The 24,999-nt window shown below is 31.4% G+C and overlaps 4 protein-coding genes across 7 annotated transcripts; 3 read left to right on the forward strand and 1 right to left on the reverse strand.

Moving 5' to 3' along the window:
- Nucleotides 1-5,417: 5,417 nt before the first annotated feature.
- LOC145065950 (uncharacterized) lies at nt 5,418-9,417 on the forward strand. The gene is made up of 10 exons (XM_079013068.1): nt 5,418-6,011; nt 6,360-6,497; nt 6,749-6,937; nt 7,160-7,297; nt 7,386-7,507; nt 7,599-7,731; nt 7,814-7,943; nt 8,021-8,100; nt 8,220-8,354; nt 8,945-9,417. Exons 1-10 carry the CDS (start codon nt 5,550-5,552, stop codon nt 9,182-9,184), a joined length of 1,767 nt encoding a protein of 588 aa, XP_078869194.1. The 5' UTR covers nt 5,418-5,549; the 3' UTR covers nt 9,185-9,417.
- A 111-nt stretch (nt 9,418-9,528) lies between these two features.
- NDHL (inorganic carbon transport protein-like protein) lies at nt 9,529-11,171 on the reverse strand. The gene is made up of 5 exons (XM_079013069.1): nt 11,009-11,171; nt 10,832-10,924; nt 10,642-10,752; nt 10,443-10,537; nt 9,529-9,734 (listed from the first exon to the last, which is right to left on the reverse strand). Exons 1-5 carry the CDS (start codon nt 11,147-11,149, stop codon nt 9,584-9,586), a joined length of 591 nt encoding a protein of 196 aa, XP_078869195.1. The 5' UTR covers nt 11,150-11,171; the 3' UTR covers nt 9,529-9,583.
- A 2,329-nt stretch (nt 11,172-13,500) lies between these two features.
- Nucleotides 13,501-17,975, forward strand: LOC145065952 (ARM repeat superfamily protein). Its single transcript, XM_079013070.1, has 9 exons — nt 13,501-13,918; nt 14,117-14,461; nt 14,556-14,771; nt 14,868-15,508; nt 16,056-16,152; nt 16,248-16,301; nt 16,390-16,451; nt 16,534-16,742; nt 17,240-17,975. Exons 1-9 carry the CDS (start codon nt 13,652-13,654, stop codon nt 17,893-17,895), a joined length of 2,547 nt encoding a protein of 848 aa, XP_078869196.1. The 5' UTR covers nt 13,501-13,651; the 3' UTR covers nt 17,896-17,975.
- A 552-nt stretch (nt 17,976-18,527) lies between these two features.
- Nucleotides 18,528-24,701, forward strand: LOC145065954 (putative NAD(P)H dehydrogenase subunit CRR3, chloroplastic). Of its 4 annotated transcripts, none has more exons than XM_079013074.1 (4): nt 18,528-18,791; nt 18,916-19,055; nt 19,139-19,286; nt 24,464-24,701. In XM_079013074.1, the coding sequence occupies exons 1-3, from the start codon at nt 18,565-18,567 to the stop codon at nt 19,261-19,263; spliced, it is 492 nt and encodes a 163-aa protein (XP_078869200.1). In that variant the 5' UTR covers nt 18,528-18,564; the 3' UTR covers nt 19,264-19,286; nt 24,464-24,701. The 4 variants fall into 4 exon arrangements, with proteins under 4 accessions (XP_078869200.1, XP_078869199.1, XP_078869201.1 ...); XM_079013073.1 differs by lacking the exon at nt 24,464-24,701 and adding an exon at nt 23,751-23,950; XM_079013075.1 differs by lacking the exon at nt 24,464-24,701 and adding an exon at nt 21,870-22,064.
- The last annotated feature ends 298 nt before the right edge of the window (nt 24,702-24,999 follow it).

The raw sequence follows: 24,999 nt of genomic DNA on the forward strand, positions 1-24,999 counted from the left end.
ACATCACATAACAAATGCAAGAATCACGCAGACATCTAGCATCCTAACATATAAACCATGGGCTGACATTGGTGCCTTCAACCGGCTAAACTCAGTAAGGGGACTCACCTCGACTACTGAATCTCAATAAAAATCTTTGGCTGTTGGTCCGACAAATCCTCGAGCTATCAATACAAAATAACACCCAATTTAACATTTAGGTTTCAATCCATATCCAACAATCCATGCTTGGGTAAAAAGACCATTTTACCCCTCACCTAGCTTGGTCCAAGATTAAGGCCCAAACTCACAGTCTAAAAGGCCCAAAAACCAAATAATCATCCAAGGCCCACTTATGGCCCAATTTTCCAAATTGGGCCCAAACCCTTACATGGGCCTTACCCTAAAGCCCACCTATTCTATTAGTCCAAACACTTGTCTTGAGATGGCCCAACAAGACCTAATGCATCAAAGCCCAAAAGAAATGGCCCATTCGAGCCCTAAGGAATGTGAAGCCCAATAAACTGAGTACGCGGGGCGTACTCAACATGTACGTATAGCGTACTCGCTTGAGGGCTTGTACGTAAGCATACCTGCTTGTACGCCCAACGTATTCACCCATTCAGCTCAACTCGAGTTAAGCACTTTATGCTTAAGAAAAAAAACCCAAACAATAGATCTAAACCTTAATGTGACTTACTAATAGTCGCTTGTCCCACAAATGACCCCAATTAATGAAGCAATGGGGTCATAAGGGGTAGTGCGGGTTCAGGTAATGCTAATCTCAACATATAAAACCTAAAATCATCAGAAAAAACCCTACTGTCAATCTTATTCCAAGTTAAGTATGAAATCACACTCTCATGCTCAAATTACGTGAGTGAAGTTGGATAAAAGAATATAGAAGCAAAGGGCGAGTGGGAGCAACTTACTAAGATCTTGTTAGTAAGTGATATTCATATCATTGTTTCTTAATATAGTGGTTCTTTTGTTATTTCACTTTTTAATATGTCATTCTTTGTTGGTGACACTGTACTTGATTTTTTTGGAATGACTAATACACACACCCACTATCCTATACACCTTTTGTCTCCAACGAAACTTGAATCCTCAAATAAAGGTGAATCCTCATATTAAGGTTGATGTGCACCTTTCCGCTAACTCCTAACATCGCTAAGTTATAAGCCCTTTTGTTTGCATTCCTCTTCGACATAGTCTACACTTCACCAAATAATGTACCTGCTTTGATGCATATGAATATCCGTATACATTAAATCTTGAAAGCCATGCTCTAAAAAGGTTATTTTCTTGTAGATTTATTGTGTTTCTTGCCACTCTTACATTTCTAAACATAATAACATATATTATTTTTGGGGTTTTATTTATTGTCAGTCATATCTCTTCATGCGACTTCCTTCTTTCTTATGAGTAGGTGCTTCATCACAGGTTAATTTACTATCTTTTACTTTACTGTTACAAGCAAATAAGTAAGAAATTACATTTAAAAACATTAACCCGTGCATTTATGACCTTTGTTGCTATACCATTTAACTCATTTTATCCTAATGGTACATTTGGTGTTGGCTTAAAGCCATAGGTTTTGCTAGTAGAAAAAACCATAAATGGTGCCTTTTAGCTTAAAAAGTTGAATTTTTTTGATTAATTCAATAAAAAAATAAACCAACAACAATCAACAAAATCAATGATTCAATGAACCAATGAAAAAACAAAGCATTGCCAAGATGAAAATTGGGTATCGGTTAGAAAAATATAACGTCGTATTATGAAATTTATAAAAATATAAAATTTAACGTATAACAACAAACTTTAAGTTTTTTGCTTATTATAACAATGCACTTTTTGTTTCTTATGTCTTATCAATGCAATTTCACTTTTTTTTGGCATTTTGTTATTTTATAGCAACATACTTTCGAAAGTCCACAAATTAGCCAGGTTGTTATTGACTGTCTGTTTCAAAATCTCAAAAGAAGCAATATACGAATAGGTTTTTTTTACCGCATTTATGAAACCATTTTACAAAGTACCATGTTGCATCATGCGAGTTGCAAAACCTAGTTGTAGAACATTAACGAGTAACAAAACATAAAGTTAGCATTTCAACATATACTACCGAATTTATCATAAATTGATATTTTTAAAATAATTAATGTCACAAAAGTCAAAATGCAAAAGATGATAGGTTTCCAACATGTTTTGTTTTCATAAAATATCTCCTTCTTTTTGCTATGTTAGCTAAATTCTTTTATGTTTTTTTATTGAAAATATGAGAACAAAGTACATCCCTCTGTAAGGTATTTTTTTGTTTCTCAATATAAGTTTTAAACACTTTAATTATTGTTTCTAGACCCACTTCTTTTTACAAAAATATATAACAATGTGTCGAGCCATTTTGCTAGATGCTTGATGGAATTCAATTAGTCAAGAAGGCCAAGAAGTTGAAATAAAATTATATGTTTTGTGAAGAAAACCAAATTAATGATACAAAATTTAACAACCAAAAAAATCACAACAATTGGACAACTCCAAAATTGTAGGGATTAAACATATTTAAAAGAATTACAGGATATCTAGATGGAACAAAACCGAAACTTAATTGTTATTTAATAAATTTGTTTCATATGTGTTGTCACTTGACAAATAAATAAACATGTTATATTTTACATGATTACACATAAATAAAACAAAATCTCCATCTCCATATCTACTCTAATAAATAATTTTTTTTTGTCACATTTCACATTCTCATTGATTTGGTCACGTGTCATTTTGTGGTCATTTTCAATTAATTTTTTTCCACATGGCATTTTGCGTTATTTTTTTCATTTTATTAATATTCACATAATATGTAAATGTTAATAATTGAAATAAATGTATATTAATTTCATTAATTTACTTCATTTAATTTCTAAATTAAATCCTCATTAGTTTCCTTTGTTTATTTATCTAAATTATTTGTTTAAAGTTAAAAGAAAAACAAACAATTTAATTTTAATAATTCAATATTTTTCTGTTTTTTTTATAAATTAAAACTTCTCAAATATTTAGAATTTCATATTTTATTTTAAAATGAACTCATGTAGTACATGGGTCTTACAACTAGTATTCTAATAAAATAATATGTTTATTCTTCTTCGTCATGTGTCACCATATAAAGTCTCTTAATTAATGTCATGCCACTTGTCAACTTAATAATTCTCCATTTCAAATTTCAAAATTTAAATTTCTCACTTTAAGTACATTAAATTAATAACATAACATTAGAATAAAAATTAAAATAAAGTTAATAGAAATTATAAGGTGATATAATTTCACGTATTTATTTAAATCAATGATTATAATTTATATAACTAAAAAAAATTATTAATTAATAATTTATTTAAAATATTTATAAACTAGTAAGCTATATATCATCGGCCCATGTATTAGCAAAAAAGTTGCTAGATAAGTTAAACAAGTCTCTTTGTTTTAGATAAAAGTCGTTTGCAAACCTTTTTAATTTTCATCAAATTGTCATATTCAAGCTTCATCGTTTACTACTGATGACCAACGTTATTGGTGTGACGCCTTATATGTTGAGAGATAAGGTCATTCACAAATAGAGTGTGGGTTGAGGTTGTTGCTTCCTTTGTTGGTTTCCGACAAACTTTTCAACTATAATGTGATTTACTGATAGTCGCTTGTCCCACAAATGATCCTAATTAATGAAATAGTGGGGTTATAAGGGGTAATGCAGGTTCAAGTAATGCTAATCTTAACATATAAAACCTAAAATCACCAGAAAAACCCTACTATCAATCTTAATCCAAGTTAAGTATGAAATTACGCTCTCTGCTCAAATTACATGAGTGAAGTTGGATATAAGAATATAGAAGGAAAGGTGAGTGTGAGCAACTTACAAAGATCTTGTTAGTAAGTGATATTCATATCATTTGTCTAAGAAAATAGGGTTTATGTAGGAGATCTGGATACCTCTTGGATCGTGTGAACACTTTCCAAATTGATATTTCTTCCCTATCCTTAGGTTGCAAGAAATTCAACCTAGGATAATCCAAGAGGACACTTACGAATCTAGGCACAAAAAACGTAAGTCAAATTGCTAGAAAGATTTTGTGATCATTTGAAGAAGAAGAGAGCTAATGATTTTCGTGTATATTTTCTCAAAGAGAAGAGTCGTTTTATATAATAAACAAGATTAGGGTTTCTATTTGGGTTGCCGTCATGGGTTGCTTTGGAAGCAAGTCATGGTAATCCAAATTTAATGAGGATTTAGGGTTTCCAAAACTAACGGATTTTATTAGTTTCACCATAAAAATGTGAATTTCCCACTATAATCACCATAACAAGCGGGACCCCAGCCAGAGGCACTGCCCCTGGACCTCACCAAAGGGGTGATCCCCATTTGGAAACCCCAGACCCAGGGGCAATGCCCCTGGACCCCCAACTTATCGTCGAACCGACTTTTAATTTGATCTTATATATGTGTGCACTCCGCACAAACCCGTATATATATATATATATATATATATATATATATATATATATATATATATTATAATACAATTTATGAAGTTCCTTAGCTCATATGTTAGTTTCAATTACATAAATGACATTATGACACTAAAATCACCAACATCATTACCACAACAAAACAATGTTTAGTCTTATAACCCGATTCACAATACACATATGAGGTATATTTGTAAGTTGTAACAGGTTGACCGTCGTGCTCTACCCACTTACAGGTTGATCGGATTTGATGGTTATCGTGAAATTTTTGTAAAGATCATTTGTAATTTGATGTATTTATGTTATAAAATTTTCAAATCTCACAATGTGTGAAACCTACATTATTTTATGTTGGCGACATATATCATAATAAGCCGATAACGTGTTCGATTGATAAGTTGATGTTAATACCATAATTTTGGAAGACAATCGCCTTTACGAAACATAACATATTTGGATCATTTTGTGTTGTAATATCTACGTAATTAGACATGTATCTTAACTCCTTAGTTGGTGTAATTATATATCATGTTTTGTTAGGTCGGTATGTGTCTAAATGTTGAACATGTTAGAAACTCTTTGGTACTAATTCATTTTTTAAGCATAGACCATGTCAATTTTTTATAAAATTATTATCTTTTTAGATCAAAAGTGTTACAATAAATTTGATACATATTTTTTCAAAATATACATATACGATTTATAAAAATGATAATGTGAACAAAAATATACATATATGACTTCTAAAATGACAATTTTTGTTCACATGATGACTTTTAGAACTCATATCCCCAATAACGTGCTGTAGAGATGTAATTACTAAATTACCCTCATAGTACAAATTGTGATTCACAAAGTACAATTATTTCTAGCAAGAGGGCATATAAAAGTGTAGAACACATTTAGGCATTGTCAACTCTCCATTTGCTAGTAAAAAGTCTCCAATTCGACCACGAAACTGAACCCTTCGCATCTCCATTGTTTTTCCCGTCAAAATTCTCGATCTCCCCTCCATCAAATCTCTCTTCAATCCAAGTCAGAAAATGGAGTTCGAATCCAACAACAACATTGCTGAAGAAAGCAACAACAATCACGGATGGCAGAAGGTTACTTACCCTAAGAAGCAGAGGAAGAATCCGGCGAAGCAGCAACAACAGCAGTCGACGAAGGTGTTTTCTAACGGATCTTCCATCCCCGCCGTTGATAATGTATTCACGTCAATTGAGAAGAAATCGGAGGAGCGTAGGAAGCTTATTGAAGCTGAGAGGTTAGCGAATTTGGCGATGTATGATCCCGCTCCTCCGACTAGATCGTCGAAGAAGAATAACTACTCTGATTATGACGATAGCGATGAAGAGGCTGTTGAAAATGGTGCGGCTGGGAATGGTGTTACCGAGGAGAAGAAGACGAAGCCAAAGAAGGTGAAGAAACCTAAGGTTACAGTTCCAGAAGCGGCGGCGAAGATCGATGCCGCCGATTTGGCTAGTTTTTTGTCCGATGTGACGGTGAGTGAGTTATTTAGGTTTAGTTTCGTAATTCAATTGATTTGAAATCATTTTTTTTATATAATTTGCTGAAAGTTCTTGAATTTTCCGAAAATCATTGGATAATTAATAGAGTTAGCTTTGGTTTTGGTAATCTATTCTAACCGATTTGAAAATTTGTTCTAATTTTGAAATGTAGCTGTTCATTATATGTAGGTGTTTGTGTTTCTTCATGACACGATTGCATGTATAATTGAACGAAAAAAGAAGAGATTTTTCAGCTCCAGTTTATGGATTCTATTTAGATCGATACTTGATCTGAACTTTTGGGAATAAATACTAAACACGTGAATTTCTTTATGCATATAGGCTTCATTTGAGACGCAACAGGATATACAGTTGATGAGGTTTGCTGATTACTTTGGAAGAGCATTTGCTAGCGTTAGTGCTTCACAGTTTCCATGGGTAAAGTTATTGAGAGAATCTGCTGTTGCAAAGGTTGCAGATGTAAGTTCTTTTGAAACTCGTCATGTGGTCAACACTCAACTGGAATAAACTTTATACTGTATGATTTTGATGCCCATTAGGCTATTACTTTATCTAAAAAGTTTGAACCTTTTTATGATCAGATGTTTTTTTTTTTGTATTAAAGCTCACAAACCTAATAGCTCTAATACAATTTCTATTATTCATGGTTCTTGATTGTAGTTAAACTTTTTTACTTCTCCTCCTCTCATACTATTCCTTTCTTTTTGCAGAATCCAGTGTCACATATCCCTGAAGCTGTTTACAAAACATCAGTTGACTGGATCAATAACCGATCTTTGGAAGCTCTTGGATCTTTTGTCCTCTGGTCTTTAGACAGCATTCTTGCTGACTTTGCAAGCCAACAAGGCAATGCAAAGGGATCCAAGAAAGTTGCCCAAAAACCATCCTCAAAATCTCAGGTAAAAGATAACAGATCTCCCAACATTTTCTTCAAGATATATTAATTCTTTTTATTCATTCATTTTTCATACATCAAATGATCTTGGAAATACATACATTTGTCTAATTATTAGCATACGATTTCTCACAACATCAAACCATGCATATGCAAGAAGCAGAATAAAATAGCCTTTTTGCAATTTATTGTAGAAAAAACGGTTAAAATAATAAATTATTTGCAGGTTGGGATTTTCGTAGCATTAGCAATGGTATTGAGAAGGAAACCTGATGCTTTAATTACCGCATTGCCCTCTCTAAGGGAAACCTCAAAGTATCAAGGACAAGACAAGCTTCCAATTATTGTGTGGATGGTAGCACAGGTTAGTCTATACTCAATGATGAGAATGAGTAGGAGGGTATTTCTGTCTTTTTTTTTTTTTTCACAAACTTTGGTTCCTATATATGTAGGCATCACATGGAGATGTGGCTGTTGGTTTGTACTCTTGGTCCCATTTAATATTACCAATAGTTGGGGGCAAATCAGGCTCAAATCCTCAAACAAGGGATCTAATTTTGCAATTAGTGGAAAGGTTTAAACTTTTCTCTTTGTTGCTTCATTTCTAAAAAAAAAGTAATATTTTTTCTTTATTTATAAATCAAATTATAATTTATTTTTTTTAGAATTCTCTCTGCCCCAAAAGCGCGTACTATTTTAGTAAATGCTGCTGTTCGAAAGGGAGAGCGGTTGATGCCACCATTTGCACTTGAGCTGCTACTCAGAGTCACCTTCCCTTCATCTTCAGCTCGTGTTAAGGTCAGATTTGTCTTTTTAAAAAAAAAGAAAAAAGAAAATACGATTATATATTTATATTATTTTAAATTATTTAATTGTGTAGGCAACTGAAAGGTTTGAAGCAGTGTATCCTACACTCAAGGAGGTGGCACTTGCAGGTTCACCTGGAAGCAAAGCCATGAAACAAGTCTCTCAACAAATCATGACAGTTTCTTTAAAAGCTGCTGGAGAAGGTAATATTTATGTTACAAGGGTATTTTTGTCATTTCCAGACAAAACACTAAATTTTCTTAATGTTGCTTTTTGGCAGGAATCTCAGAGTTATCTAATGAAGCTTCTGGTATTTTCATCTGGTGTTTAACTCAAAATCCTGATTCTTATAAACTATGGGTGAGTTTTACTTGTATAAACTGTTTTTATTATTTAGTTCACACACACACACAAAAAAAAAGTTTATAAATTTAATGTTTTGATACCGATTTTTATAGAAAGTTTATATTTTTTTGCAGGAGAAGGTTTATGAGGATAATTTAGAAGCAAGTGTTGTGATTCTGAAAAAGATTGCTGAGAAGTGGAAAGACCTTTCTGTAAAACAATCTTCTCTTGACACTCTAACTGAAACCCTCAGAAGCTTCAAGAACATGGTATTACTATTACTATTACATCTACTCCTATTTCTCATTTATTACAACTTTAGTCCCTCCATTGAATCAGTATTTCAACTTTGGTCCCTCAAGAGTCAAGCCACTCGCATGATATTTTTTTTCACCCTGAATTCATTTTCAGACCAGGCCCCAGCCAAAGAGTCGCATAAGTTTGTCAAAATGACCATTTTACCCTTGAATTTCCAACTTTACATAAATACGCCTATGACATGTCAGAATGATTCCTTTGCTCTCGAGTTTTGATGGATAAATTATTATTGATGGGGCATGTCTCCACAATGACCATTTTACCCTTGAATTTTGATTGGAAAAGTATTATTATTATGAAGAGTATGTTGGTGCCTATCTGGTCTCTGTTTAACTCGTTTCTACACAATAACCATTTTACCCTAAATGTAAAATGTTCAAAATGACCATTTTACCCTTTAACCTAAAACAGTCGATATAACAATTTTAGTAATTTACCTTAAATTTTGATTTGATAAATATTATCATTAGCATATATCGGTGTTTATCTGATCTGTTTAACTTGTATCTACACAATGACCATTTTACCCTTGTGTATACAGAATGAGAAAGCCTTGACAGATGGCGAAATATCTGAAGGCCAACAAGGACTCTACAAAGAAGCAGACAAATACTGTAGAGTCATACTGGGAAGACTCTCACGTGGCTGGGGATGTGTCAAAGGTATGGCCCTAATTGTCATTGCCATTGGTGTTGCGGTCGCTTTTACCCCTCCAACCGCCCTCGAATCTTTGGATTTGACCAAAATACCCTCCATGCTCAACATCCACTACTCTACTTAACAACACACACCCCCCGGAATCCCTAACGTTCGGTTAAAAAAAAAGACGAAAATACCCTTGGTTTAGAAAAAAAAAAGAGAGAACGAGTTGCTTTTTATTTAAGTTTTCCCTTTTCTTAGAAATAGATGAAGATCAAACATGTTTTTAATCATTTTTTTTTCTTTTTCGGTTGAGGTGGATGTTGACTTTTAACTTTAAGGTTTATTAAAGTTGTTCGGCTTTGATATCTTGAATGATGGGTGGGGTATTTACGTCTTTTGCACATTCAGACCAAATTCAATGCATAGTAATTACAATATGAGTTGGTTGTGTGCATTATATACTTAAAAACATTAAAAAAAAAGTGGAGTAAAATGTGTGTTATTATTATTATGATACATAACAAATGAAAGGCACAATTTAGACTTCATAATCATCAATGGTAGCCCAAGGGAATTTTTTATAGTTATTACGGATTTTAGAAGGATCTTTGGGAACAGACCAAGGGTACTTCATGTCCGGATCTCTTGGGAATTTCCTAAAGTTCAAAAATGGGGCCCACAGCAACACCCTGTATCATTTCAACCATTTTGTTACATAACTTTTTTCACCATTTAAAAGAAAAGTAAGTGTCATAAATTACCAAATGGGTAACAAACTATTTATTTTTTTCCCAAATATTAAAAAAAAAAGTAATATCAAAATGCAAGTAGTGAAAACGAGACGTTCACAAAACTTTCTAGTTTAAAATCATGGGTTTAGGTCATTTTTGGTCACTTAACTTTTGGTTTTGTGCTTATTTGATCACTTTAAATATTTTCTAAGTTTTAAAAGGTTATCAAACTTTTGACTTTGTGCTCATTTAGTCACTTAACTTTTAGATTTGTGCTCATTTGATTACCTAACTTTTAAAATCTTGCTCATTCAGTCACCAAACTTTTAAATTTTTTAAAAGTTTGGTGATTAAATGAACACAATTTTAAAAGTTAGGTGACTAAATGTGACCAAACCAAAAGTTAACTGACTAAATGAGCACAAAGGCAAAAGTTTGATGACCTTTTAAAACTTAAAAAGAGTTAAGTGACCAATGAGCACAAAACCAAAAGTCAAGTGATCAAAAATGACCTAAACCCTAAAATCAATTGTGTTTTGCAAAAAAACAGATAGTTTGATACCCATTTGTGATATTAACATTTTTTTTTCTTGATTATTTAATTTTATAAAAAAATACAAAAACGCATTAAAACACAATAAAAAAAAAAGGAGAATGAGAACTAACCCCGGGAAGAACAGGAAGACAAACATAAATTGCACGTACATCTCCAAAAGATTTCTCTTGAACCATCTTGTCCTCAACCAATTCATGATAAACGGCTGAAAATAAATTCCAACCACTCAAACCACTTATCCACAAAAATGATTAAAAAAAAATAAATTAATTAAAAAAAGAAAAGAAAAATCATTCTTTTTTCACTTACTGGTGCCACTAGAAAATAGAAGAATGCAGATATGGCTGATTGTATCAACACCCACACAATATCCTCTTCATAGTTTACTCCGGTTATCGCAAAAGCCGGTTCACTCACAATCTGTTGTTCTCACATCAATCAATCAAATCAACAATAGTCAAACATGTTGACTTTACAGTGAACGATAATGAAGACTTACAGTTGTTAAAAGTGCTCCAACTTGGATTGCTAAATGGGATTTGTTCAAAGTGAATCCATCTTCACTTTTTTTCTGATTCACAATTGTGAGTTTCTGTAACGAGTTGGAAGATAGAGTTAGTTTGCAGAGTTAGAGTATAATTAGGGTAACTGTATAGGTTAAGATAGTTGAACTTACATACGACTTCTTGTGTGGAGTGAAGATACGAGGTTTTTTATTTAATTGAGTGGAAAGAGGGTGGAATTTGCATTGAGGAAGAGAAGGCAAAGCCTTTGGGATATTGAAGCTCAAGGATGAGCTCATTTTGTTTATGACCATGTGTTTGTGTTTGTATCAATATATATATATATATATATATATATATATATATATATATATATATATATATATATATATATATATATATATATATATATATATATATATATATATATATATATATATATATATATATATATACTCTGTTGTTATCCTTATTATTTGGACGTATCTCTTTTTATTATAGAGTGTTTTATGCTGTGTAGTTTGGGGCCTCACCTGTTTGTTTAAGGGTGTTGAAAGTTGAAACATTTTTATAACAATTTAAGAGGAAAAAAAAACAAATACTATCATTTTTGAAGTTACTTTAAAAAAGTAGACAAAATTAAAGAAAATTCCCCCGATAAACGAAATAACACCATCTAAGATTTTTTTTCCTTCTAATTTTCTACTAAAGTTTTTACCGGATTTAAAAAATAAATAAATAGAATCTTCGTTTTAGCGACATAAATATTTTCTTTTTGTAAAAATGATTTTTGAAGATCCCTAAATAAAACTTGGAAAAAACATAGTATTTTTTTATAAGAAATCATAAAAAATAAAAAAAACAATAAACAATTTTATTGCATCACAATTTTTTTCTACTCTAAATAGCATTTCGTAACCCCTTTTTTCTAGTTTTTTCGTTTCTTTTTCAATACATTTTTTAGGCATTCCAACATGGGTGCTCATTGATTTTGAAGTCTGTTCGAAAAATAAAATTGAGCTCTTAAACATAATTTCTTTTTATATATAAACAAAATTCATTAATACTACGACAAGTCAATAATTGTTAGAAAAACAATAATATAGAATCTAATCTTTACATGGTTACATGAATCACAATGCTCTCACAATATTTTTAGAAGCAAAATTGCTCACCAACTCTTTATAATAAATATTTTCCAGTATATTCTTCTTAATAGCTATAATTTCCAAGTCATTAAGTTTTTCTTATGACATTGTGAACCGTATGTAAAACATTAATAACTTCAATGTTGAGAAGCATGTTTCTACATACGCATTGGTTACTAGAATAATCACCAAGACTCTATATGCATGAATTATATTAGGAAAACAACTAATTTTTTCACATATTTTAAAACATCGAAGGGGTTAGTAGTTTCACTCGGTAATAACTCATTAACTATGTTTAACTTCATATAAAGTTTATTGACATCAATATCTGATCGTTCACCATACTTAAGTGTGACTTCAAGAAGGCTACAACTCAACTTAAGATCTTTGTCATCAAATTCCTTTAATTTTTTTGAATACAAAACCAAAATTCTTTTCATACTTGTTGTATTGTTTAAATCTTGATTTAAAATAAGTCATCGCTTGAAAATGATACGATTAGACACACAATCCACAACAAAAGTTGATCAATTGTGAAATTGAGACACAATAGGTAAGCGTCAGATTTCTCAAAAAACCAGTTTTGATTTTTGAAATTGAAACAATCAATTAATTAAATAATATGAAATTAAAGGCCAAAAGTGATTATGAAATTAACCGATCTTATTGGATTTTGAAACTTACAATTTTGATTTATAAATCACATGGTGCACTGATTTTGAAACAACCAATTAGTCAATAATCAAACATACACAAACCCTCGATGCTTTAGCAGGTTAAAGCGGGGTGACGTCATAGGTGTCTTCCGAGTTTGATTGGCGAGAATCATAGGATGAACTGACTTTGGTTTGGTCTATGACATTGATTATTAGGCTACTATAATGAGTTGTATGTAAATATTGGGCCCCCTCTATGGCATGGGTCCTATACAGTCGTCCACCTCGCCCTCCATAAAAAAACCTCATGTTCTCATTTCATTTCATATTGGAAATGCGAAATCTTCCTTAATAAATAAATAACTTTTTGCTGCATGACATCATTTCTTTTAATTTGACAAATGTTAATTTGTGGTAATTTTGAATTATTTTTTTTCTATATGTCATTTTATGGGTTTTTTTGTTTCATTAAATTTCATATAACATTTTAATGTAATAATTAAAATAAATATAGTAATAAATAGATATCAATTTCATTAATGAGCTTACTTTTTATTTTTAATTTAAAATTAAAGTTTATTAGTTTCTTTTGTTTATTTATTTAAATTATTTGTTTAAATTTAAAATATAAAAAACATTTCAATTTATATAATTCATAATTTCTTTTTTATTTTCTTATAAATTTAAAGTTCTCAATTATTTAGGTTTTCATTTTAATATTTTTTTTAAATTAACCCATATAATTCATGGATTTCACAACTAAATAATAAATTATGTTAATTTAGAAAAGCTTTAAACATATTTTTTGGGGCTATTATTTTCTTCTTTTTTTCGTAGTCTTGAGTTGAATAAGAATTTCCAAAGGGCGTACTCGATAATCAATATGCATTATCTCGAAGCTTCAATTCACAAGTAGGCTTGTACCATTTAAACCCACAAAACACCTTGAAATCCTAAAACCCTTTGATAATCTTGTCTGGAGTTTGAACCTCACTGCTTTCTCATCAAGATGATGTCCTTAACAACTCATCCCCATTTCAAATTCGGTTTCTCCATATCTCAAATTCAATCCCATGTCGAAACATCCTCTTCGATGATCTTTAAAACCTCAAGAACCAGAAGAAAACTTCAAAATTTACACACTTCATCTTCGTTCAATTCATCAAACCTGAAACTACACTCTCTACGTCCAGTCATCACTAGGGTCAGCAGCAGTAGTGACAGCGGTGGCACATTTCACGACGACACCCCACAAAAAGTTTCCGATGATATTTCTGTAAGTTGTCTAATTTGCTTCGAAGTTCATATCAATCCGCGTTTCATCTTGTTCTATGTCAATTGTCTAGAATGAATGAATGATTGAATGATTGTCTGATGAACTGGTGATACAGTTTGAAATCAGTTTACTTTCCTTTCTTAGTGAAACATTGCACACAACGTGTTTGTGAAAATGCCACTGTTGTTACATCGACAGGATTATAAAGCGAGCAGCTCAACTAACTCTGGTGATGGGTATGTGGGGTTGTTTATTCGGATGCTAGGGTTAGATAACGATCTTTCAGATAGAGAGCAAGCTGTTGATGCATTATGGAAATACTCTTTGGGTGGAAAACAGTGTGTTGATACAATCATGAAATCCAGTGGTTCTGTTTTCCTCACTGTAAATCTTTTAAACTCAGAGTCTGATGTCGCATGTGAAGCAGCTGCAGGACTTTTGAGAATGATATCATCAATTAACATCTATAGAGATTTTGTAGCAGAAAGTGGAGCTATACAAGAGATTACTAGTCTTTTGAGAAGACCTTCATTGACTTCTGAGGTATGATATCATTTTAATCTCTTTAAACACATGTTATTGAAGTATAATATGAATTTAATCCCCAAAAAAACTTTTAAAAACTTGAAATTGGCAGATAAAGGAGCAAAGTTTATGTGTGTTAGCAAACCTCTCAGTTGATGAAAAACTTAGACTCCAAATTGCAAACTCTGATCTTCTTCCTTTACTTATTAAATTCTTGGATGATGAAGACATGAAAGTTATAGAAGCATCTGGTGGTGTTTTGGCTAATTTAGCATTAAGTCTTGCTAATCACAAAGTTATGGTCGAGACAGGTGTCATTCCTCCATTGGTGAGACTATTTTTATACTAATACATTAGTTATATATATATAGGAAGAAATGAAAGTTTTAGTTTTTTTGAATTTATTTTCCCAATCAAAATACAGGCCAAATTTCTAAGAACAGACATTGAAGCATCCAAGATCATTAGAAAAGAAGCACAAAGTGCATTATTGGAGATAGGAAAAGACGACTATTACAAAATCCTTTTAATAGAAGAAGGTCTTGTTCTAGTTCCTTTAGTTGGTCCAGGGGCATATAAGTCATTTCGCCCATCTTTACATTCTTGGCCTTCTCTACCCGATGGAAGTGAGCTAAATGTGAAACAAACTCCAAAAACCCCATCAAGATTCGGTGCATCAGAATTGCTTTTAGGGTTACATGTTGAAGAAGATGAACAAAATTCAAAATTAGAAGAAGCAAAAAAGAATGCAATAGTTGGGAGAACACAACAACAGTTTCTTGCACGAATTGGAGCTATAGAAACAGAAACAGAAAATGGAAATAGTAAATTTACGATTTTGCCCTGGGTTGATGGTGTGGCGCGGATGGTTTTGATTCTTGAATTGGAAGACGAATCGGCTATTGTGAAAGCTGCTGATGCGATTGCTGACGTGGCGATTAGTGAGCATATGAGGAGCTCTTTTATGGAAGCGGGAGCTGTGAAGAATTTAATTCGGATTATTGATCATGAAAGTGAATCTGTTAGATCAAGTGTTGTTCGTGCTTTAGAGAGGCTTTCAATCAGGTGAAATCTTCTATTTCTTCATTTCTTGCTGTTTGATTTGAAATATATTTACTTTTTCTTTCCATAATTTCTAATTATAACTAATTAGGTAATTCATTAAGAATCTTTTTTATATTATTTATATGTAATTTATTAAAACTATGTTATATAAAAGTATTGTAAAACATTTATATGTAATTTGTATACACATTTATACAAAGGTATTATAGAAGAAATAAGTTAAAATACGATACTACAATAATAAAACACAATTTATATAAAAACATAACATAAAACGTATATAATATTCAAAGTTCATAGATTCACATATTTATGTAAGTAACAAATTAACTCTCCAAAATAAGAACTAAATTAGGTTTAGATAAAAAAAACATTGGAAAGTTTTAGTATAATTATGTACACAATTATAAGTCACATAAAGTTAAGGGAAGAAAATGTTTAAAAAGGTGGTCACTTTTTTAAACCATTTTGGTAATTTTTTTGTGATTATGCTTTATATAAATACACATTAAAAGGTCATATTGATATTTATCTTTATCTAATGTAGCAACGATGTTTGCAAGAGAATTGAAGCGGAGGGCGTTTTGGAACATTTGATAGCATTATTAAAAAAATCAGATGCCAATGGAGATTTAACTTACATGGTATAAAAACACTATTATATTTTATGTGTATATTCATTGGCATGATCAATGATGGTGATTCTTGTACACATGATGTGGCTTTGAGATTAATGCAGATCTTGAATATTCTTGCTCGGATTTTAGATCCTAGCAAACAAATGAAATCAAAGGTTAGCATTTTTTTATTTAATAAAAAAAAAATCTAAAATGTACTTTTTTCACTCATAAATAAAAGTATGTTGCTATTTCTACAAACAGTTTTATGATGCACCTGTTAATGGATCTAAGAAAGGATGGAATGAAGCAAAACTGTCAACCAGGTTTGTTATGTTTTTCTTTTGCATGTTAGGGTTTTTTTTTTTTTTTTTTTTTTAATATTTTTTTTTGTATTGAATATGACAGCTGGCAAACGATCCAAGTGGAGGATCTTTCAGATTCCACATTCCTTTCACGATTAATTGAAATCTTGAAGAGTTCTTCGTTTGTTTTGCAAACAAAAGCAGCTTCTATTCTTGAATTCTTGACAACATTCGAGAGTTGTAGGGACAAAATCGTCTTATTTGATATCGAATCTGCTTTGAATTCCATTTTCCAACATAAGTTCTTTAATGGTATGGAATATTGGATGCATACACATAAATGAGTAACAAGCTTTTAATTACAAAATTATCTTTTTTATTTAAAAAAAAGTTCCATGAAGAGGTAAGAAACTGGAATGATTAGTTCACAAAATACCATTAAAAGCGATAAAAATATGGGTATTTTGTGAACAAACAATTCCAGTTTCTTACGTTCACATTTTTAGTGTTTTGTGCAAAAAAATTGTTTGTTGCTCATTTATGACTTATAATCCTTAGCTTGATGTGTCAAATCCAAGTAAAGACTATTCTGCCCTCATATTTTATCGTAAACCCTGAAAATATTCATCATCTCCTACGTCTTCAATCTTGAATCAAACCAAAACCCTGAAAATCAAACGAAAAAAATGACGAAGATGAATGATGGGGGCAAAATTGTCATTTTACTTTTGACATAGCACACAAACAAAAACCATAATGCAATATTCAAACGACTATTATTTATTTGTTTATTTATAATAAATTTTCAGAAACGGAATCCGAAATTGAATTTGAAGAACCCGAACTACAAACCCTAGAAACGGAAGAAGCCGGGGTGGCGGTATCCACCGCATCACGCCTACTCACCCGCCTTCTCGATTCCCAAAATTTCAAAAAAACCGCAAACATTTCCAAATTTACAAAATCCCTCCGCAAAATCCTCACCTCCAAAATCCCTCTTCAAAACAAAGATTGGGTAGCCGCATGCCTCATCAAACTCTCTTCACAAACTCCAATTCCAATTCCAAATCCAATCAACACCGACATCATTATCCATGAAACCATCCCAAGACTCATTCAACAAATCAAGGATTCCGATCCCGATTCCGATTCCGATTCCGATTCCGCTCGAATCCAAGAAGATGCAGTTTTGGAGTTGAATAGGATTGTTTCGGAAGGGGTTGTGGAGTATAATCGAGCGGTTGCTAATAAAGGTGGGATTTTTGCGTTGGTGAAGGCGGTGGAAGAGGGGAATGATAGGGTGGTGGAAGGTGGTTTGGCGGTGCTTTATAGTTTGGGTATGGAGGCGGAGAACCACCCCGCCATGGTGGCGGCTGGGGTGGTTCCGGTGTTGAGGAGGATTGTGATTTGTGAGAGGGTGGAGTGGGTCAAAGCTCTTCATTTGCTTAGAATGTTGCCTACTTGAAATGTGGATTTTTTTTTTCTTTTTATGTGTTTTTGTATGTAAAACTAAATTTTGAAATAATATATAGATTAGCTTAAATACTTCTTGGAGTTCTTTGAGATGATTGGTGTTTGGTTTTTGATGTTGTTGAAAAATGAATGGAATGGTTGATTCCATTGCCTTGTTTGTTTTGTCAAATGGAATGGAATATGATCATTTTCTTTTATTAATTTACTCCTTTTTTTCGTTTCCATCATGAAATATGATGAAAGATTGTAATATGATCCATTTTTATTTATATGATCTTTTTAAATATAAAAAATATTATTAATTATATCGTTTTAGGAGTTGATAAACTTCATAATGAAATACAATAATAAATTTGGTGACTTTTCTTATTTCATTACCATTTGTTATTATAATTCAATTATTATATTTGGTTATTCTGGTTGAATAAATGAGTTGTTAGTGCATATTTGTTTGATAGCTAGAAAAAACGAAAATGAAATAAAATTAAATGACGATGACAAAAATACCCTCTTATGAAAAACCAAGTAGAATACAAGGACTAATTGGTTATTAATTTAAAGAATTGGACTTGCTTGTACTTTTCTAAAGATTGATGGAATTAACGATAACAAAATTCCGTTATGCGTGTTCATCTGGTCGTTGGAGAGCAAAAGAGGAGAGATGATAGGCTTAACTTCCATCGCCATTAACAGACCACTCATTCTCTCTTCCCTTTCTGATAAAACCAATCCAGATGCTAAACCCCAAGTTCGCCGGATCAACGCCGCGACACCACTACCACCACCGTCAATCCCGGCCGGAAAACAACAGAAAGAGAAGAAACCCTCAGTTGCAGAAATAGAACGAGCTATTGGAGCAGGAATTTTCAGAGATCGTGACATCAACAGGTATGTTTCTTCATCTGATTAAGTTAAATTCAATACTTAATTTTGTTTATTCGATGTGAATTATGAACTTTTTAGGTTTCCGATTTTGAAATTTGTGTTTCATGTTGTGAAATCGCACCACCAGTGAATCCGAGCAAGAGAAAACGTTTTTTGATTCAATTTTGTCGAATTCGATTGGGAGAACGGAAGGGGATGTGGAGAAGAAGCTTCGAGAGACTGGTGAATGGATAATTGATAAAACCGAAGGCCCATCTCGCTCTACTGGTAAATCGATCATCATTTTATCTGCGATGTCTAAACTTCGATGTTGTGGATCTTCCTGATTCAAGTTGTTTTACGCATTTCAGGGAAGAATATTCTGAAGGTGGTGTTCTTATGGATTCTTCCATTGTGGATCATATCATTTCTTGTGGCTTCCGGTGTTGTAAAGCTCCCAATCATCTCCCCATTTCTTGATGATCTGCTCATGTGAAGTGAAACTCTCCAATTTATCAGGTTTCTTTTCTCCAGAATCTCTTCGATCTTGTAGCATAAGCATTTGATACTACTCTGATGCTTTTGCACTTCAATAGAACAGAAAGGAAATTGTAGAACACATCTAAAGGAACTCTTTAATTTAATTGAAGTGAGAGTTTAGAAAGAAGCTAGAGAATTACTTTTTAGCTTTTTAAGTTAATAAAGTTCAACGATAGAAGCCAATAACCTGATAAAGTAACACACAAATCTTGACTTGTAAATGTATATTAATTCCTTTTGCTTTGCTTATGGTTGACAAAGTAGTTCTTAATTGATTAAAAATTAAAATTGAGTGTTTGATTCCAAGAAGTAAATGACTTTGCCACTTTGGAAACGAGTTGAATTCAATAACTTGTATATGATATTCGTTTAAAAGCTTGATATATTTCTTTGCACATGGCAATAGCTTAAATATTTTATTAAATATTGCAATCTATATTATATCCACACACACATTAGGGGTAAATTGGTCTTTTTATCATGCTATGCTAGAGGCAATTCAATATTTTTATATCATGTCAAAAAATTCGTAAAAAACTAATTTTGTAAAAACTTTTCATATAAAAAAACAATGTAAAAAATTATTTTTATAAAAAAACAAGTTTAAAAAATATAAAAAACAAAAGTTTTAAAAAAATGTAAAAGAAATTTGAACTAAAATAAAAAAATTTGGCCTTAAAAAAAATGAGAGACCAAATTCTGAATAGATATTAAAAAACCTGACCAAATATTTTAGACAAAATTGCAAAAATAGTCCATGTGGTTGGTAAAATTCTATAGTTTTGGTCCAAAAATGTTTGATGGTGCGTCAGTGGTCTAATTTCGGATCTTTTTAATGATTTTGGTCCCTCTACACCTAAAAAGACGAATATGTCCATATAATTTATATTTTTCATTTTTATAAATTTCTTAAATGCATAAACTAATTTAATTTGTTGTTTTTAACTTAAAACAAAAAATAACCCAACATCCCTATTAACTTTATAGGAGGAGAGAAACCCCTTCATCACCAATCCCACCCTCCATAATCCCACCCTCCATCACTGGTGATTGGAACCTACACTTCTCACCGGAAAATATAAACCATTCATCTCCCTCACATGACTGCTCTAATCAACTCTACAACATGACGAACAACCACTAGAAACCAGTTTCATCGGCAAACAGGTCTATAAAAATTGACGTCTACCTACCTCATCTTTCTCTTTCTCCGATGAATTGGCTCGTCGATCTGGGAACGAAGGGGATGGCAATGCATGTGACAACGAAGAAGGCAGACAGAGGTGACAACTGAGAAGGAAGATAGAGGAAGACAATGTCGGCGGTGACAAAAGGTAGGTGTCAGCAACGTTGGACCGTCAATCTAGGACAAGAGCAGACGAAGGTTCGTCCGACGATGGCAGGCGACGCAGGTTGCAACGAAGGGGAAATTTTGCGACGTTGTTTGTACCTCCACCGAAACCACCAAATCATTGCCATCATCGACCTCCTTATGCCCCGATCTGAAACTATTACTGGGCCTTTTTCGTGGTCGGAGCTAGGGTAGCAGAGTCGTTGTATGTGTATTTTTACTATGGGTCTTGCATTGGAAGCCGCCACCGGAGCTAGGGTAACAAAGTTGTCACCTGAGTGGTGGTGGTGGTGGTCTCCTTTTAGGGTGTGGTGGGTTGTGACTTAAGAGGAATGGGTGGTTTGGTAGGTAGTGGTCTGTCAGGTGGTCGTCCGATAGGTGGAGGTTTGACAGGTAGAGTTCGGCAGGTGGTATATATATATATATATATAGAAAGAGAATGAGAGAGAGAGAATTTTATTTTTCTTTTCTTGTAATAAAAATAATAACATATTAAACTAAACAAATTAAAAAATATATATTTAAGGCCATATTTGTCATTTCATATTGGTTATGGACCAAAATCACACCAAAATACCAAAAATAAGGACCAAAACCGCATAAAGTATTGGAAATTGGATCACCATGCATCATCAAACTTTTTTGGACCAAAACCATACAAACACAAGGACCATTTTTGCAATTTTGTCAAAATTGCAAAAAAAAAAAAAAAAATGAAGGACCAATGGACCATAATGGAAAAGTGAGTGACCAAATTCCAAACAAAAAGTTTAAAAGTAAATAAATAAATAAATAATAAAAAAATCAGCTAAAACTATATAAAAAAGATAAGGCAACCAAAATCGTAGTAAATTTTAAGAAAATGATTAAACCGTAAAAATGAAAAGTAGGAGACTAAAGTCATAAATAATATTATAAATGTGGACCATAAGTGACCAAGGTCTTTCAAACCTATTTGCAATGTCACATTGTCCAAAATCTATGTCATATAGATGAAGCTCTTTCAAGCTTTGAAAAACTTGCAAATGTCTAATCAATATATTTAGTTAATAGTTTATTATTTCTTTTTTAAAGGCTTTCAAATATATATATATATATATATATATATATATATATATATATATATATATATATATATATTAAAGTGTGCAAATTATAAATAATAAGATATTCTTTTAGAAAATATAAAATGGTTGTTGATATGGCTGTAGGGACCATTTTTGAAAGAATTTTGGCATTGCACTGGTGTGAGGTATAATTGGAAAGCTGATGTGTATTATTTGAAAGATAAGTGTCATTGTATTAATTTGCACTATCCATCCTACTCATCGCATTGGATGATTTGGCACAATGGAGAAAGCCACGTCAAAATCGTCTTACACTTAAGATCAAACAAATAAATATAAAACAAATCAATGCAAAATGTTCATGTGATTAAAAAGCATAGCGATCCATAAACAATGTTTATATGAAGTAATTATGAAGGGAAAACTACAATAAAGTCCCTACATATTGGCCTTATAATCGATTTAGTCCTTATAGATTTTTTTTATTCAATTAAGTCCCAAATACCGGTAATCGTATTCAATTTAACCCTTTGACCCGGTCAACAGGTCATCCAACTTTCAAAAATTACATTTTTGGCCCAGATTTCAAAATTTATTATAAATTTAGTCCAAAATTTACACTTTTGGCCCAGATTTTAAATTTTATTACAAATTTGGTCCAAACTTTACCCTTTTTGCCCAAATTTTAGAATTTTATTATGAATTTATCCTAACTTTAGTTCTTTTTACAACTTTTTTCTCAAAGAATTGTTTTTAATATGTTTTTTCCTTTTAAATCATATTTATACAAAAAATGTATTTTCACATAAAAAAATTATATTTTCTATATAACTTTTTTTAAAACGTTTTTTGTATATGAAATATCTAGTTATAAAAATAGGTGTTTATTAAGTATTGAAATATATACAAATCCGTTTTTATAAAAAATGTATACAAAAACATTATTCAGACACGTTTATATAAAATGTATACAAACACGTATTATATAAAAAATATAAATACACACCTATTTGTGTGCATATATATATATATATATATATATATATATATATATATATATATATATATATATATATATATATAGGCGATAGGTGTTTGTATACATTTTTTTTTGTAAAATACATTTTTGTATACATTTTTTTTATAAAAACGGATTTGTATATATTTATATACTTAATAAATATATATTTTTAACTAGATATTTCATATACAAAAAACTTTTAAAAAAAACTTTTTATATAGAAAATATAAGATTTTTATGTGAAAATACGTTTTTTGGTATAAATATGATTTTATAAAGAAAAAACATAGTAGAAACAATTTTTTGAGAAAAAAAAAGTCGTAAAAAATCTAAAGTAAGGATGAATTCATAATAAAATTATAAAATTTGGGCAAAAAGGGTAAAGTTTGGACCAAATTTAAAACAAAATTTAAAATCTGGGCCAAAAGTGTAAATTTTTGGACCAAATTTGTAACAAATTTTAAAATCTGGGCCAAAAATGTAATTTTTGAAAGTTGGATGACCTGTTGACCGGGTCAAAGGGTTAAATTGAATACGATTACCGGTATTTAGGACTTAATTGAATAAAAAAATCCATAGGGACTAAATCGATTATGAGGCCAATATGTAAGGACTTTATTGCAGTTTTTCCTAATTATGAAAAACAAGAATAATTGGAAAAATACATAAAATATCAAGTATGATTATATATACGAATCAAGAAAACAATTTCACTTCCTGTTTAGTTATCAATCAATTAGATGTAGAAATAATTATAATAGCTTTGCAGTGTATGTGTTAGTATATTATTCGCATTTACTCCTAAATTAATTGAGCTCTGAACGATTAACGATTTGGCAATATAATGTCTTAAGATTAAAACAACCAACTTTTAAACAAACATAAAGAAATCTATTATTATAAACATGTTTTTCAATGTTCAAATCATCACAGCAAAACATTATTTGTTCATAATGAAAGTAATAATCATGGAAAGTAATCTAATATCATGATAATCTCATAAGGAGTCTTGTTGAGATTAGCCTTCCACATCTTCAGAATAGCGCATCTTGATTTGGGTTAAATTCTTCATGATAATAGAGTTGTTGCATCTGCTAGAAGAAGTGTTGCATATGGTGGAGACAAGACAACAATGTTGTTGGATACTTGGATATGAAAAAAGTGATGTTGAAAGTGTCACAATGAATTGCATCAAAATGTTGAGAATAATACTTTCAAATAGATATTTAGGAATATTTAAATAGAGATTTCTATAAAATATTTTATTTTATAAAGTAAAAAATATCTAAGCATTAAAAATAATTGTATTTATAAAAAAATGCAAGGTTGAAAAATTTTATTCTCAAAATAAAAACGTTATGAGTTTTTTTTTTTTTACTTTATACTATAACTTTTCATAAGAAGTTTGGTTGACCTTGTGCTCTTTCATTTTTAAGAAATACAAATTTCACAAAAATAAAATGTGACTATTTTTTTATGAAATGGGAAGCAACAAGTCAACAAAAAATGTGACAGCCTGATGTTGACAATCAAATGATTGGGCGAGCTAACGCTAAGTTGATCCAATCAATAGTCATGATAAGGTCACCATAAGTCTTTATCAATAAACATAATTTTGAATATTGATATTGATTTATGATCCATGTCTCACGTTCATAAAGATATCATGAAGATCAAAGGAATTAGAAATAACTAGCCTAAAGGTTGTGTATTGCAGAATGACGATAGTTACAGTAGTTATAATTGGATTGCACACTCGTTGTCTATCGATATTCAATATTGGACCGGACTATTGTTGGTGCCTTCGATATTCAATATTGGACCGGACTATTGTTGGTGCCTAGTCCAAGTGGGAGCTGTTGAAGAATGGTGCCCAAAGCCACAACAAGTCGGTATTATTACTATAAATAGCAATATCCTTTTGGATTACATGTAATAACAAATATGAACATAACTGAAAAGAGAATAAATTATAGGGACTAGTATGTTAATTAATTTATGCTTTATTTAATTAAATGAATCTAGAGATTCTGGAATAAATTATTTAAATATTAGGATAATTACCAAAGTTAGAGATAATTATTTTAAGCCTTGATATTTATCTGTTAGGGTTTGAATCCTTCCCTTTATAAATAGAGAGTCCTAAAGCTGGAATTAAGAGTTGAAAAATTAGTCAAGTCCCTATGAAATTTAGAGGAGCTCTCAAATCTCGTAAAAACCCTAGAAGTTGATTATCGTGTCGCGAAGGAGTCT

The sequence above is a fragment of the Lactuca serriola genome, chromosome 8 (genome assembly GCF_051521515.1).
Source record: "Lactuca serriola cultivar US96UC23 chromosome 8, Lser_US96UC23_V15, whole genome shotgun sequence".
NCBI classification, from domain to species: Eukaryota; Viridiplantae; Streptophyta; class Magnoliopsida; order Asterales; family Asteraceae; genus Lactuca; species Lactuca serriola.